The sequence below is a fragment of the Echiichthys vipera genome (assembly GCF_963691815.1).
Source record: "Echiichthys vipera genome assembly, chromosome: 3".
NCBI classification, from domain to species: Eukaryota; Metazoa; Chordata; class Actinopteri; order Perciformes; family Trachinidae; genus Echiichthys; species Echiichthys vipera.
The window spans coordinates 22,319,720-22,336,184 of NC_139828.1; the positions used below are offsets into that span (position 1 = coordinate 22,319,720).

A 16,465-nucleotide genomic window follows, 5' to 3' on the forward strand; every position below is an offset into this window, starting at 1 on the left:
ATTAAGCTGTTAAAAGTTTCCACATTCTTTTTTTATTAAAAATGTTAACCACAATAAACAAAACTAGCCTATCGGACAACCAAAAATAAATTCATGCACACTAAGGTGTAACATTGTTGCTATTTTCTTTCAACTAGTTTGATCACAGAGAATTCGCTTGACCCTCAACAGAACACAAGACAGACAGGGAATGGAAGAGTGTAAATTGTTTAGCGATTATAAAAAGCACATCTTTGCTTGGAATTTGTTAATTTTAAGAAGAAGCACGTCTTTGTCCACATGGTCACACCCCAATGAAAGGACAACGTCCACTTCTGATCATGGCCGTCATGTAGGCATTAAGAGTAAATGGACTAACAAAGGTCTGAGGGGGCAAAGCGAGGGCAGTGAGGGACGACGGGTCACTGCTGTCTGGTCAAGGGGAGGACACACAGACAATTAAAGAAGCAACAATAACAGAGAGCCAGAACAGAACATGCTCCAGGATATAACTTATACAAACAATTTTCATAAGAAACCGTCTGCTTTGGACAATGTTTCCGAGGATGGGGAAAGAAAGAGATGGACAGTAGATAAAGACAGAGTGAAAGAAAAGCAGGAGTCAAGACAAACTCTAGCCCTGCCAAACTCTACCACAAGACCCTGCCGGGAGCTGACTGAAGTCCAAACTGTTGAACAGTAACAGCAGGGGAAACTTCGGTCCGACTCCACTATTGTTTGAAATCCCACTCAAACAGTCATGAATCACAGTGATCTGTCTCGCTGCGAATTATCAGCACCGGCCCATTTCGAATCAGCGCTTCAACAGAGCATGTCAGGAATAATAAGCCACAATGTCTATAGCAGGTTTTTTTTTTCTTCAATTTCGGGACCCTTCAGGCTGCATACATATACAGGGACGGGCCCCCGCCTTTCTGCAAAACATCATTACACAATGCATGCAACAGTATAAACAGTTGTTCATCTCAATGAAAAGCTCAATAAATATTCCATTTAAGTGCAGTGGAACTGTGGCTAAATGTCTGGAAAGATGCTGAAGCTGTGCCATCCGTCCTTTACTCCAATCATGGCTTATAATATGACAGGTTATATGTTCCATTAAAGGTTACTGTGGGACAGTGACACGCTGGGAATCAGTTTTTTCTCTATCAGAAAATAATATGGCCTGCATGCACTGCTCAAAATTTCCAAATCCAATCATGTAAATTTTGCCATTTTGCAAGCCTAAGTGTTGACATGAGTTTAAGTTATATTGTAAGAGTGCAAGTATTCCTACCAGTTCACATCATTTAGTATGAAAGGTCTAACAGTGTGCATACTCAGAGACTCTTAACCCTATGTTCAAGTTGCTACAACTGCTGGATGAAATAGTGAGAGAGAAGGAGGGCTGAGAGGTAATGAGCTCTTGTGGGCAAAGCTTAGCATGGCTGAGGCAGCCACGCAGAGGTTAAGCAAACAGGCGGTGGGATCACGCGGGCCTAAGCCTCTTATACAGGCCCCTCTGAGGAGAAGATCATTGACTTCTGATAGGGGGATGAAGGTCAGGAGTCGTCAAAGATAGAGGGTCCAGTCCTCGACTAGTGAGAGTCCCTTTTCTTCACCTTCTCACAGTCGCTGTTTATATCTGTCTTGTTTTCCATCATGTGTTTTCTTTTTTTAATGAGTCAAATGTTTCAGCTTTTTTGATTGATATCACTTGCTGGGAGTAAATTTTAGCCTACTGTCAGTCAAACCCCTCTATGAAAATATTTTCCCGTCTCAATATCATTCTTAGCCCTCTCAGCTTTCTCTTAGCTGAGCCGGGCCCATCCCAGTCTTCACTCACATCCTCAGACCATCAATCTTTTCATCCTTTTCTAAAAAAACAGCATTGCACTTCTTTTACTCAATGAACCTCTTCCCCTTTCCCTCCCCAGGTCCCCCTCTCCTGCTGGGAGTCGCAAGGCAATGCAGTTTCATTTCCTGCCCTGCTGAAATCAATGCTTTCTGAGGGAAGGAGGAGCGCAGGGAGAGAGCCGGGGAGAGACAGTGATAGATATATAGAGAGACAGGAAAACAAGAGTGAGGTGTGAGACGACCGTTGGCATGCACAACACAACCGCATTAGTAGGTAAACTTAAAACTTGACTTGGATCCAAGTTGGTGTCAGCTTTGATAAACATCTACCAGGGAAATTAAATGACTGTTCAAAGTGGAAATATGAAAAACAGGAGGGCTGGTTTAACGGGTAAACTCAATTTTCCCCTCAACACTCCCTATCATTTTTTAAAGAAATTTGTCTCAGCGAGGGAGAAATTCCACGGAAGGCAAGAATCGGCATCCCACAGGATAAATGTATGAATTCCTGGGCAGGAGCGTCCCAGTTTCCGCCCGCCTCGGGTTAAATACAGAGTTCCTCTACATGAAGTCTCCTAAAGTCTCGGAGTGAATGAGAGGGAGACGGTGATGAAGGAGATAGCATAAACGTTGTCACAGTCACACAAAGACAGATTCCTGCCCTTTGACTAGTACATACCATTCCGGTACCATTCCGGCACATTTCACCCCCAAAAAACACAGACATCAAACAAAGGACTCCCTCTGGGATTCTACAAGCTTCTGGTTAACGCATCTGGACAGTTGGTAGCGCAAAACGTCTGACTGCGTCCTTCCATCCTGCTATTATTCTCACTCAATTGTTTCCGTTAAGAAGAGACCCACAATCTGGATAGTTAGACTACACAGAAGTCAATAACTTTGCCTTTGAAAGAAGCTGCCGTATGGTGAGGCCATCAGGCCAAAATGGATTTAAGAGGCTACCAGTGAATGTGAGGGTATGGTAACAGCTTTTCCCCCAAGACTGTGAAGAAAACTTTGAGGGTTTGCCAAAATTTTGGGTGTCGAGACTCTCATACTGTCAGCTTTAGTTTCTAAAATAAAAAGGGCACATTTGTTTTTATCTTACAATGGAATTTTCGAGAAATGCAGAAAGCAAATGGAAGAAGCAAGTACCAGCTTTCACCAATAGACTGACCTGATCACTGAACCTTTTTCCTTGTGGCCTTTCACAAAGTCTGATTAATGAGACAATCGGTGACCACATTTAATGCCACACAGGGCCAATGATTTCCCGGTCTGTGCTGAATTAGGCCAATGGCTAGCCAGCAGTGGTTTGCTAGATGGACATTTAACTTCAGAATTACAGCCAGTGAGAGCTTTAACTCCAGATTCCTCAGCCAGTGTGGTCAACACAGAATTAGAATGGATAGAAGGGGAATTTCAATTTAAGTCCAATTTCTTATGGTCTTTTGTGCTTTTTCTATTGGTGCTAAGTCACCGTTTTATTCATGGCTTCTGGTTCCTCTCACGGTTTTTGTCCCTGAGCATTATCGTCACGACATACAGATGGACATTGTTTTCAGCAATCATCCTTGAGAATGATAGCAAAAAGGATTTTTTATGCTCACTAGTTCTTTCAGTATGATTAAAGGCAGTATGTGTCTGCCTTATGTGAAAGTTTGAGATCTCCTGGACAATAGGACTGAGCCACCAGTTCAAGGCAGCCCCTCTTAAGTCTTTTGTGTGAATGAAGTGGCTGGGTAAACACTAGCCGCTGGTTAATAGGGAGCTTGCTTAGAGAACAATGTGACAAAGCTTTTGGTTAAACAAACTCTAAGGCAATGTCCACACTCATGCAGATACATTTCAAAAGACTGTTTTAACACCATGTCAACACTAAGCCAACTAAATCCAAGAATGCATCATTGTCTGTCCATTTTTGGCCTTCTGTGCACAAAACCCCCAAAAATTTAAAAATACATATTCTTCCACTTTTGTTCACCTTGACTTCATATATTGCTGATCACACAGTATAATTGTTGTTGTAGATGTATTTATGCTATTACCACCTAGACGACTTAACAAGCATCATGTAGTTATTTGATCGATGGCTACAGTGCAGGAAACATTGTTTCAAGTTAATTGTAGAGTAAGTCATACCCTAATTTAATAAAAATCATAGTTACTTCTTTACATTAGAGCACCACCTAACGCAACCAAATCAAGCAGAGAGTTCAAATTAAAGTATAGATACTTTAGGGCTTTTTTTTTTGTTTAAAGGCCAAAATGAAAATGGGAACTCACACTAAATCAACTTAGAAAGTGATTTAGCTGGGACACTGAGTTTGGCTGAGATGGAGTAGACATGTGTCAAGTCTTGCTCCCACAACTTTTTATAATTTCACGTTTCAGGACCCCGAAAGTCACAAAAGTGATTTAGCGGAAGAAAGCAGACAGAAGAGAAAGAGAAAGATGAGGGCAGAGGGATCGTTGTTTTTTTTTTCTTCCCATAAATCACATGAAATAGTAAAACAACACCTCGTAGTTGAAACACATTATAACACAAGCCTGCCAAACATTTTAAACAGAGCAGAAAAAAACATGTTGCATAACATGCAGTCAGTACCCACAGCAAACCAACTGCTCTCATGGGAAAAAGGACAAAGAGAAAAGTGGTAGTGCTTTATCTTTGCCCTGTGAAGGCTACAATAAATTCAAGATCTGGTGCAACACTAAGAACAGACTTCCCCGCTCATACTCTACTATTATTTGGAAACCTGCACACAGACGGACAGCTGAAGACAGATATTCAAGAGCTGGATCATTGAATAATGCAACAGCAGTTTTTTTACGGTGCACTGGAGAAAAAAAACTGATTTTGATGAGGTGTTAATCAATATGAAACACATCCTTTAATTAAAATGGGTCAGTTTGTGGGTTAAAAAAGTGCTCATGAAACATCTCAATTTATCCCCCACTGAAAACAATGAAAGGGCAGGCTTATACATTCACAGCCTTGTTGTTATTACTTTAGCAGATCCCCAAATCTATTTGGTGGCCAAAGAAGACTTCTTAAAACACCAGCTTTGAACTAAAAACCCATTTACACCAACTAATCTTCAAAAGACAGAATTCCTCAACAGGATTATAGTTTCTGTTGCTACTGATTGTAATTACAAAGCAATAAAAGACCAAAAACAGACAAACACTTTATTTCTGTATGTTACACAAACATAAAAACTTCCTGAATGACTAAATGAGAGGGTGAACCACAAATCAGTCTGAAAAGCACACACACACACACACACACACACACACACACACACACACACACACACACACACACACACACACACACACACACACACACACACACACACACACACACACACACACACACACACACACACACACACACACACACACACACACACACACACACACACACACACACACACACACACACACACACACACACACACACACACACACACACACACACACACAGATCCAAACATCTCTAGTTTAATAAATCCACGCGCTGAAGTTTGTATTCCAAGCATTTTCCACATAACGCAGGAGAAATGTGCTATTTACATTATTTCTGTGTATATGTTAGAGGCATGAAAAAGAAGCAAACAAAGACAGAAACAAAGAAAAGGGAACATCTGAATGTTGAAGCTGCCAAGAATCATTTTGGAGGCACGCAACTGTGAAAAAAATGCATGTGATGATGTTGTATTAATAACTGCAGAGTGATAGGTTTATACAAATGTCTCATTGGAGCTGATGGTCCAATGGTTTCGCATTGTAACCGCAGTACCACTTGGGCGAAGGAGCGGGCATGTAGCCACAAAGACATATCAAGACTGATATCGAGAAAGTCAAATTCTAACTAAACATCCGGCTCATAATCAGCACAAAACTGTGATGAATGAGCTAAATTGTTTCTGTACCAGCTGGCGTCACAAAAGATGTCTGTTTGCTCAAATCAAAAGATGCTAAATACCGACAAACCATTACCAAAGGCCTGTATGAGTCGTTATGATTGTGTCTGTAAAGAGAGCGGGAGCTGGTGAGGAGCCACCCCCGCTCTCAGTTATTGTTGAGTAAACACACACAACGCAGCCAAGAGCAGCGTGTCAGTCAGCCAGGCAAGAAGGGCCAAGTAGAGGAGCCACTCAACGGGCAAAAGGAACTGTACAAGCAGAGAGGGAAAGGGACAGAGTGTGTGTGTGTGTGTGTGTGTGTGTGTGTGTGTGTGTGTGTGTGTGTGTGTGTGTGTGTGTGTGTGTGTGTGTGTGTGTGTGTGTGTGTGTGTGTGTGTGTGTGTGTGTGTGTGTGTGTGTGTGCGTGCGTGCGTGCGTGCGTGCGTGCTTGTGCGTGCGTGCGTCAAAATACAGCCAAGAAAGAGAGCAAAAAAAAAAAAAAAAGCAAAAAATGTGGAAAAAGTGCCAGCATTTCTCTCATACTAGTCAGATAAGAGGAGTGCCATGGAGTTTTGATGTCATGCTAATGGTAGTGGGGTGACGGTGGGGTTGACTATTCTCTGATCCTCTCGCTGGGAAAAAGTAGGTCTGTGTGTATTACTGAAAACACACTTTCAGGGACAATTTTATTAATAGCTTTTGGAAAAGAACACAGATTTTTTTGTATGCATAAAAAGCATGCACCTGATTACATTTGTGGGCACTATATTATGTTCTCTTTTCATTCACTTCACATTAACTGCAAATCATAGAGCATAATAGGAGCCGGCCAAAGTTAATGATTTTGTTCAGCGTGGGTGACAATCTTCTTCACCAGACTACTCTACTTTAGGCGCACTTACTTAATATTGTGATTTCATATGGACAGAAATGGGGCAACAACATCTTTGGGGAATAACGCTGATAAAGTGAAAAATCCCTCCATTGACTGATAAGCTAAACAGAATTTCTTTGGAAAATAAATACTAATATTTTTGGTGGAGAAGCCCATAAAGTTGGGGTATTTTATACCTTGGAAAGAGCGTGGCGTTGTACAAAGACCTAATTGTGGGTGGATGGAGATCTGCCCGTCTGCTGCCAGTGGGGGTTTCTGAAGTCCTTAATGCAATGCAAACAGGGTTTTAAAAGATTTACTCTGACACATATACAGGAATTTAAAAAGCCATGTTTCATCCTAACCCCCCTATTAAATGAAACATGGCATGATAGCCACATATTTAAAGCTAGCTAGGAGGACCCCAGCAAAGTAGTAATTTGATAAAACTGCAAAGAAGAGCGGTCTCAATGAAATTAAGAGTTCTTTAAGCTAGTGCTATTCCCCGCAGTCCTTAACATTAAACCACGCCATGTCCATATGGGAAATTGATATGCAGTATGTGTGGCTTATTCCATTAGACTCATTAAAGTGTCACTTTGTCATCAGCACGCTCTCACACTTACAGCTTGCCTTACCACTGCAGCAAAGGACTCATTGTATTGTGTGTGTAAGGTACAGAAGAGAACATTTTTTATGTGGCGGGTGTAATTTGTCTTCCATACAGCAGTCGAAAGACATCAACATAGAAAGTATTGAATAGAAGGCATAGAAAGCTATTTAACTTGTGGTTGGACATACCGAACAGGGGCAAATATCATTTTAGTCAATTAATGTACCATTCACTTTGACAAAACTTGATACTACATTGCAACAGCTCATTTTCCCCACCCAGTCCAGACTCCATAACTCTGTTAAAATCATTGAAGTGCCACACCGTCCTCCACACACCGGCTTCTCATCTGCAGCACTAAAACCCGAAGCAGTGTTCTCTGTTCCTCTTGTTAATCCGCCACTGCATTTCCATGAACCCTGCAAAGGATTTTCTCTCTCTAACAGTCTGACCTCCTGTGCAGACAGTAAATTGCAGGAAAAGGGTTTTCACGCTTGGCTACAGTTTGTAGTGGCAGAAACTTTATCAAACACTTCCAACGAGGATTCGAGCGAACTGTTCAGCCTTTGATGAAACTCTGCCTCTCGGAAGGACTCTGACCACTAAAAAACAAGCACGCTCCACAAAGTCTGATTTGTGGAAATGAGTGCATTTTTATGCCAATAGTTCGTAAATGCAGGAAATTTATACTTCTCCCCATTCACAGACAGGCTTTTGCCTGACTTGGCAGAGAGAAGATCTGTTAAAAAAAATAAAAAACCTAAATCAAGCTCTCCTTCCAAATTCCTCTGTCAACCAAGCATTGACGACATATTATCAAAAAAATTCCAGACAGCAACTCAATGGAAAACAACTGTACCATTTACTGGCATCACACATCATCAGGAAACTTCATATCTTGTGAATTCTGCAGTAATCAATGACACAGCCCTGCTCAGGAAACAACAACCACAATAAGAGAGGGATGAGAACATCTACGATAGAAGAAAAAAAAGCACTCAACTGAGTTATTTGATATCTTGATGCTTTTTATATCATTTAAAGCAAATCACCCGCTGGCTGTACATCAGTTAAACAATTAACACGCAATATTCTCCAAACAGTTTTGCCCTGTGGCGACACTGAAGCACACCGAGCCTTGGCAAACACATGTGCTTAATAACGAGTGGGAAGTAGGTAATTGCCAGTGCGCGACGTAGTTTACACACCGATGTTTTAAATCAGTAACATAAAACAGAGTCGGAGCGTGTGATTTATGGCTATGTCCCGATTAAATTAATGTCCACTGTTTTCTTCCCATTTCACACGCTCAAAATGGAGTCAAACTGTCAAAAAAAAAAATCAATCCCCTCCTCCCAGAAAAAGACCATACATCTGTTTCACACATACAGTTCCTGCCACATTCTTCTGGGTCTGCCAAAAGCTTTTAGGGATGCGCACTACTTGATGCCTGAGTTAGTGTAGTGTGCACTGTGCAGGGTGCAACTTGAGTTTTAAACACAGAGGAGTCATCTATCTATAGAGATAGAGATGACCCCCCCAACATTTCCCAGAGCTTATTAATAAAAATATTGATAAACTGAATATAATCACACATAAAGGAGAAATTATAGCAATATCACAAGGATGATAAGCAGTGAGCAAAACTAAAAAAGAATCACTAGAGGGAGTGGCTGATTTGCAGGATGCATAAAGAAAGTGCGACCATAAAACTTTGACATCTTTTACCTCTGTGTACACTACTCCCTGAATATGAGTCTAAGAAAATGCCAGAAGAAATATAACTGTACAGTACATCTCAGTAGCAGTGGGGGGTGGGAGGGGGAGCAGGGAATGCTCCTACACACTCAGTGTGTAGCAGGGAGGACTTTTTTCCAGGGATGAAGTGCCTTTAGTGTCAACAGTGTGTCCTGTTGAAAACTGCACTGAGGCAGTTCCACCCAACATGATTTATAGGCTCCCTGAGTGTTATTAAAAGGCTAAATGCAACTCTAAACACATTTCCCATAGTCGCTGCCCTGCGCAGGACCTTTTATGTTTAAGCGTGAACGTGCCATGTTCAGAAACATTTAAACAGTTTACATAGTTGTAAAATATTGCCGTCAATTTATTTTTATGAACGTCTCACAGATTATTACTTTGACGCTAAAGGGCAGGGGCGGAAGGATGGAATGATTTTTTTTTTTTAAAGATGCTGCACCTATCTTACATTTGAATTGCGTTAAGTTCTGATCGTTGCTAGCCTTCAGCAGAAATCTGATTTCTGTGCTGCAGACTCTCAGGTCAATCTCAGGTTAACGGATTCTCCTGCCTTGACTTGTTCACTAACATTAAATCGTTATGTTTTGTGCATGTAAATTAACAGAGTGATGCACTTAAATATTCTGCATTTTGTGAGCCAATTGATCCATACATACAGTATCATTCATGCATATATATTTTGGTTTAAATACGTCCTTTATCTGCCATGGTAACAAATTCCTTTGCTGTGGTCAGGGGAAGCCCTGGTTGTCCCTGGATATGCTGCCTTTTGAAGCAAAGAGACAGACCAGTGACCTCTGCCCTCTTGACTGGAAGCTTGCAGACGACTGACCAGTAAATCAGACAGCAGCCGCAACATTCACTTTTCTTCCTTGTGACGTTTACTCAGTTGCTTGTACAGTCACATTACATCCACCGACCACTGATCACATGATTCTGCACTCTTCTTTTCACATTGAATATTGTTGAACTACACTGTGGTTCCTATCTGACCGTTCAAGAGACACAAGACTCCCTGTGTTAACATTTACTAGCATATCCTGGAGCTGCTTCATTGTAGATCATCTCTGAGAGGCAACAGTTAAAGCTTTTCAGTAGTTTTCGGGTCTCCAGCAGTGGGAGGGAGTGCAAAAGCAAATCAGTTTTGCTTCATGAAAAACAGTATTAGCATATGAAATGTAATGTTCAGGGTAGATTTTAGCCTCTTAAAAACTGCAGGAGCCATTTGCACTTGCCTATTTCCAGATATAAAGTAGGGACTTGGCTCTCCTCCAGTCCATATCCGATCATGAAACTCCATTTAAAGAAGTTATAGCTTACTCATCCAGTTAAGTAGTGAGGATTAACATTCCTCCCTGCCTCATAGCAGGAAATGATAGGCAGAAAGATATGAAGAAGAAGGGATGGCAAGAGAACAGCAGAGCATGGTAGAAAGCTTTACACTCAATGCAGCATATTCTGTACACTGCCATTGTAAATAAAAGCCAAAAGCATGTAAAGGAGGACAGAGGTAATCCAACTCCCCCCCCAAAAAAAACATCCAGAGATAATTCATCACTACCCATCAGGCAGGGGAGGATCATTTCAAACACACTAGCCACTCAAAAACCAGAGGACAGAAAAAAATTAAACACTTTCCGCGGGCGGCTTCATAAACAATTCAAATGTTATTCAAACTGAATTCAATCATACTTATATTAGTCAACCAAAAGCAAGTTACATATACCATCAGGCCATCTTTGCGCTAATGTGTTAACATTATGCATTGTACAGTAAAAGGCAGTGAAATATAGTGATTTAATCTGTTGAATGGGCAAAAAAACTAACTAGAGGTCATAACTTGAAACCATAGAGAAATAAAAATGATTTATTCTACTGTTTTATTAAGAGGCAATTAAGACAAATTGCTATATTGTTTCCACAGTTGCCCATGCATCCTCATCTTTGCAACAGCCAGTACTCTCCTACCATCAGTCAAGTGTGCTTGATGGCTGTTTGTCTTTTAATTAAACTGTTATGCATCTCTTATCATTAAAATGGACCTAAATCATTGAGGGGTCGTTTGGAGCACAATAGCTACCCAGCAGACTAGTTAAGAGCCCCCCTATTGTTTGCCGATGGAGTCAAGTCTTCCCCGTGCTGAAGCTTCTGAATCACAATAGGACGATAATCTAAAAACCAAAGATCATTTACATGAGAGGTGGAGACTGAATGATGGCATGCAACGGTTTGTGGACATGTATGAGATGATTTCAGGAGCGAAAAACAAATAAAAATACTGCCCCATATGAACATAATGATGGAAACTGCCTCTAAAGTGCGATCGAGCGCCCTAGAGCCACAAAAACAGGCACATGCTCACATCCCCACACAGATTCCTCGTCAAGGTTGACATGTTACATTGTTGAATTCACGCGTGTTGGGGATGAACCGCAGATTGAGTGAAGCCAGTAGAGGAGGCAAGGGGAAACGACGGGAATGATTACAAGCCGACGGAAAAGTCTTGAAACTCACCAGACGCGCTCAGGTCCAGGACACTTTGGAGGAGCAGGGCGATCCAGAGAGCGCAGGCTGGACATCTCCACAGACGCTGGCTCGCCGCCGCCGCTGCCCGAGTTGGATACATTCCTCCGGCTCTGTGTTAAAAAACCTTCGTCCGCTTTTTCACACCCACAACACAATGTTTTGATTTCGAGCCCCTCCAAAAGAAAAAAACAAATACCCTCTCGGTAAAATATGTGTAAAAGGAGTCTGGAAGAAAGGTGTCTCCTGGTTTTCTGTCTCTTTCCTCCTCAGTGGAGCCCAGCACACATTACCCTCCTCTGTCTCTCTCTTGAACTGAGCGCAATCCTCCCCACAAACTTCGCTGGAGAGCCGTGCGTCCACAGGAGCCACATGGCTCTGATTAGCCACGTGTCGCCACCCTGTGTTCACTGCAGGAACTGTCACAGGGCAGGCATTTAAAAAAAGAGACATTTCAAACTCAACAAGTGCTATTTAGTTGTCTTGAAAGTGTACAGGACCCACATCTAAACAGCTTCTCTCTGGATGCTTTGTCAACTACTGTGCTGTTTCCAAGTTCAAGAAGAACTTTCCATGTGAACTTTAGAGTCAACATGGAGCAGGAGTGTCCTGAGAAATGGTTTTTAATCTACTATTCCAAACATTTACAGAGGAATTAAGGCCTGCGATGCAACTGAATGCTTCAGAACAGATAGCCTACTAAATGAACATTATGGTTAGAATTGTTGTCGACTAGGCCTACTGTTTCTCTCTGGTTACACATAACCCTGTCTGTTAAAGGGAAGGTTTTCATCGCCATAGTGCACAAGATTGCTGGATTAATACTGTATAAAATAACTATAACAATTATTACTACTTTTATTAAAGATAGTGCGACTTGTTGCTGCTCATGGGGGGATTGTTGGGTCTTTACCTACCTGTCTTGAGATAACTTTTGTTATGATTTGGCACTGTAAAGAAAATTGAACTGAACTGAATGAAAGAGTGTCAGCATTTCCCAAAGTCAAAGATTATATTCCCAAATGCCTTGTTTTTTCCACAATTCAAATATTAAGTATATAATATAAATATTAAGTTTACTGTCAAGGAGAAGTAAAGAAAACACTTTATCAAAATAGTTGGCGGTTAATTTAATAGTTGAAAACTAGTCGGTTAATTGACTCATTGTTTCAGCTCTAGACTATTTACATCAATGATTAACTACAATTTATGACAATTAAAATTACTCTAAGACAAATAGTAATGAAACGAATAAAGAATGACTGCACATTTTAGGGAAATTGCATCAGTACAACATAGTATGAAAAAAAAACTTGTTTTTGACTTTAAGATAATATTTTGTTATGCAACGGGGATGGGATTTCTGGATATGCTCTTGACACTATGACAAAATCAGGGAGTGTATCTCTAAATACCTCAAATGAATTAAGAAACCCAAAGAAAGCTTCTCTGCTCCCCTGCAGGCTGAGAGTCATCAAGCAGCCACTTTGTTCAGGCTGTCTGTTAAACATGATTTACGAGGTCCAGCATTTACAAGGAGGAAAATATTTGACAATAAAAAAAAATCAATTTAAATCACCAAAATATACCAATAATAAATTCAGGGTATGTGAGCAGTGAAATCAATATGGCCTTATACAGTACATGTACTTTATTACGCTCCTGGTATTTCTGAGAATATTATAGTTCCTGTACACTGTACAGGCTAAGCCTTTCTGCAATAATTGTACAGAATCTAGATCACTTAGTGTCATAAAACTAAACTTTCTTGAATGGACTGTCAGACAATGATCACTGTACATTTTACCATTAAATATCTGTTTTGTTGAACAGTATTGAAACCATAGAAATAGCATCGCAAGATGGATAGAGCGGCGTCGTTTTTATGTGTACCGTTGCTATTGCCAAAAACTGTGACCGTTGTAGTGGCCTGACTCATTCTATTGCTATTGTAAATGTAAAGTGCTGAGCACCATTTTCTTTTAAACTAGTCGAATGACCCCAGCAGTGTCTGTTCTACTCTTTTTCTTTGATTAAAACAATCTCATGCTGTACTACTGCTTGATCCAGGCGTGAAAAAACAGACCTGTCTTCAACTACACTTAAGTGACGCGAATTAACAAACAACTGTTGATGGAGCTGGATTTATCTCTCTGGATTAACTGATAACGAACCATCTTGGCCTGATTAGATGATCCCGCATGGTGGTGGGGATTTTAGCAAAAAGTAGGCAAAACTACCTTGCCATAATAAAACCATATCCAAATGTTTGACTTAATTTTATTTCCATCCATGTATCACACGCACAAAGACAGGGACGGATGAATGAAGGATAGGAAAGACGGAGTGTGAAGAGAAGAGGTTACTTGTGTCACAAACAATCACGTCTGCACGCACGCTACAACTACACACTACATACACATTCACCTTTATATAAGTATTAATTCCAGAGCCATACAGTTTTATTAACCCACCTCACCTTCTCCTCCATAACTCCACACCTTGTTTCATTTTACTCCAATCACTTCTGGATTTTGACACATACTCTGTCTCTGGATGTGTGTCTGCACACACAGAGCGCTTTGACAGACTAATACCGGGGCAGGAAAAGAAGAATGGTAGCAATTTAGCATCTCCGGTTCTCCCATATTGTGACCTACCCCCTGCTCATTAGAGGGAAATATCATCCTCTCTGAAGTATGTTTTGATTTAACTGTTACAGAGAACAGGAAGAGCATGTATGAATAATACTTTAGAGTGGATTATTTTCGATTGAAGATCTGAAAGAGGGTGTAGGGGGCTGCTCACGGGTGTTAGGGCTTCACCTCTGATATCCCTAGTCAGGCCCAGGACATGGTCCATGGCTGCCTCCTAAGGACTCCTAATCAAAACCTTCCTTCCCCTCAAGTCCTCTCCCTTCATACTCAGTCATCCCTGGAGAAATGCTGCTAACCAGAGCTTAGAGATAACACTGCACAAGTGCACAAGCTTCCTGCACGCGATGAGATAGGATAAGGGTGTGTCTGAATGTGTTGGGGGGGTAAGACCTTCTCTTTTTAAATTCAGTATAGGCTTTTTTTATGATGCATCAAGTATTCCTGTCCCTGATCCACTGTTACTTGAATAGTTGAGGAAATTAAGAATATGGTGATTATGAGAGTAGAGGGATACAACGCAGCTTGCGACAGCTGCCAAAGTTGTGATCAAAACCAGGGCTGCGGTCAATTCAAGCAATTAAACATCTAAATAGAGTCTGCAATTCATTTGCTAATGATGATTGAGGGTTTAGTCTCACTTTATGGGTTGGGTATTACAATTATTTCATGCCAGAGGCTGTGATTTCGGAAAAGGTGTAATTGGTTTCATGTAATTGTAAGCTAAATGGACCTACCATTGCAATATGTACACTCTTAGTTCTAACTTCTTAAAACTGCAGTCTACAACTTCACTGACTTTCAGTAGTTTGAGTCCCTATTGCTAGTGAATCTAAGCTTCATTTTGGACCTCAGAAAGAAGGACGCACACCAAAAGTGTGTGATATTGCATGCGCGGACGTGGCATGTGTATGATTTCACATAACATTTCAATGAACACCACAAAGGGCTTTTGTGCTCCAGTGATCACCAGTGATCACACGGAGAGCAAATTCAAACAAAGTAACTCTAAATAACTGTCAAACCAAATGAAATTGGGCATGACTGATTGGAGTTTGGAGAAACGTGTGAGGTGATGTACATCACATGTCAGCGCTTTCTTACTGAGGCGCCCTTTTAAATTTGCTGTTTAAGCAGCCAAATGAATTTAACCTAAGCTGTGTTTAGGTGGTTTTCTCTGTAATAAGGACCCTGAGAGGAGTGGAAGGGAGGGTTCAGAGGGGGAAGACCTCACCACTGGGCCGATCAAGTAGCGAGATTATTTCTGACATTGGCCTATTTTTCCTCCTTGATGTCTATCGACTTCATTTTGCCTAAAGTAGGATATGATTATTAAAATTGCAACCATGCATGGTGAAAGTCATCTAACTTTCATGGTGGAGGGGATTAGGGTTCTGAAGGTCTCTTTGAAGAGCAGATCCCTGAGGCTTTCTCCAGCGGCCACAGCACATGGACAGGGAGGCCCTTTGTTACAAAGTTGGCAATGATGTCGGAGTCAATAAAAGAGACTGAAAGGATGAGGGTGATGATGGCCTTTCTGCCACATCTACTCAGTATTTTTAATGGTCCTACAAAACCTTCTCTCCATCTCTTTTTTTTCACATCCTCAGATGACTTTAATAATTTGGGTTTCAATCTGATTTTCCATGCCATCGTCTGAAAATGTGCTAGCATTTTGCGCATTCTTCAATCAGCGGATAACTCAAGACAGTTTCCGTCCCAGTTTAGACATCATTAAATGGCTGACAGACAATATTGGCCTCACTGCACCCATTTGCATCCCCCATGTCTAACTCCCATTTCCTTTAAACTCTGTACTACATATTGCATTTTTATAGGCTTACCTTTCAAATGCCTGATGCACTGTTACTCTATTCTCACAGAGTGTCTTTTGGAACATACCGCAGTCTGTCCTAATATAAAAAAAAACGCAGGATGGAGGGAACTTTTCCAGGCCAAACACTGTAGTCTCCCTGCATTAAATGAAAGGGAACTCTTCACTGTGAGTAGGCAACGCTTGTGTGTTACAGATACAGTTTTACAGAACAAACATAGACCACTGCAAAAGCATCCAATTTCCTGAGATTTTTTTTTTTTTTAAAACTTCAGAAATCTTTTCAAGGATATAGGTAAATGTATTCACTGATGCCAAGGCAACTTTATATTTTCCCGTTCTCTTCAGGGGCTTCCAAATATGTGAAGTTTCAGGCAGCAGGACAATAATTGCTTATACTAGTTAAACACATGTAACACACAATACATCACTGGGGCGGATTGTGTGATACATTTTCCT

General features: G+C 41.0%; 1 protein-coding gene across 1 annotated transcript in view; it reads right to left on the reverse strand.

The window, feature by feature from the left end:
• Window positions 1–11,621, reverse strand: part of ror1 (receptor tyrosine kinase-like orphan receptor 1) — a gene marked incomplete at its 5' end in the record, with an annotated part of 122,370 nt that extends 110,749 nt beyond the window's left edge. Inside the window, one exon of the mRNA XM_083911581.1 lies at window positions 11,510–11,621. Coding sequence (XP_083767707.1) covers window positions 11,510–11,621 — 112 coding nt within the window. The remainder of the gene's footprint in view (window positions 1–11,509) is intronic.
• Between the last annotated feature and the right edge of the window lie 4,844 nt (window positions 11,622–16,465).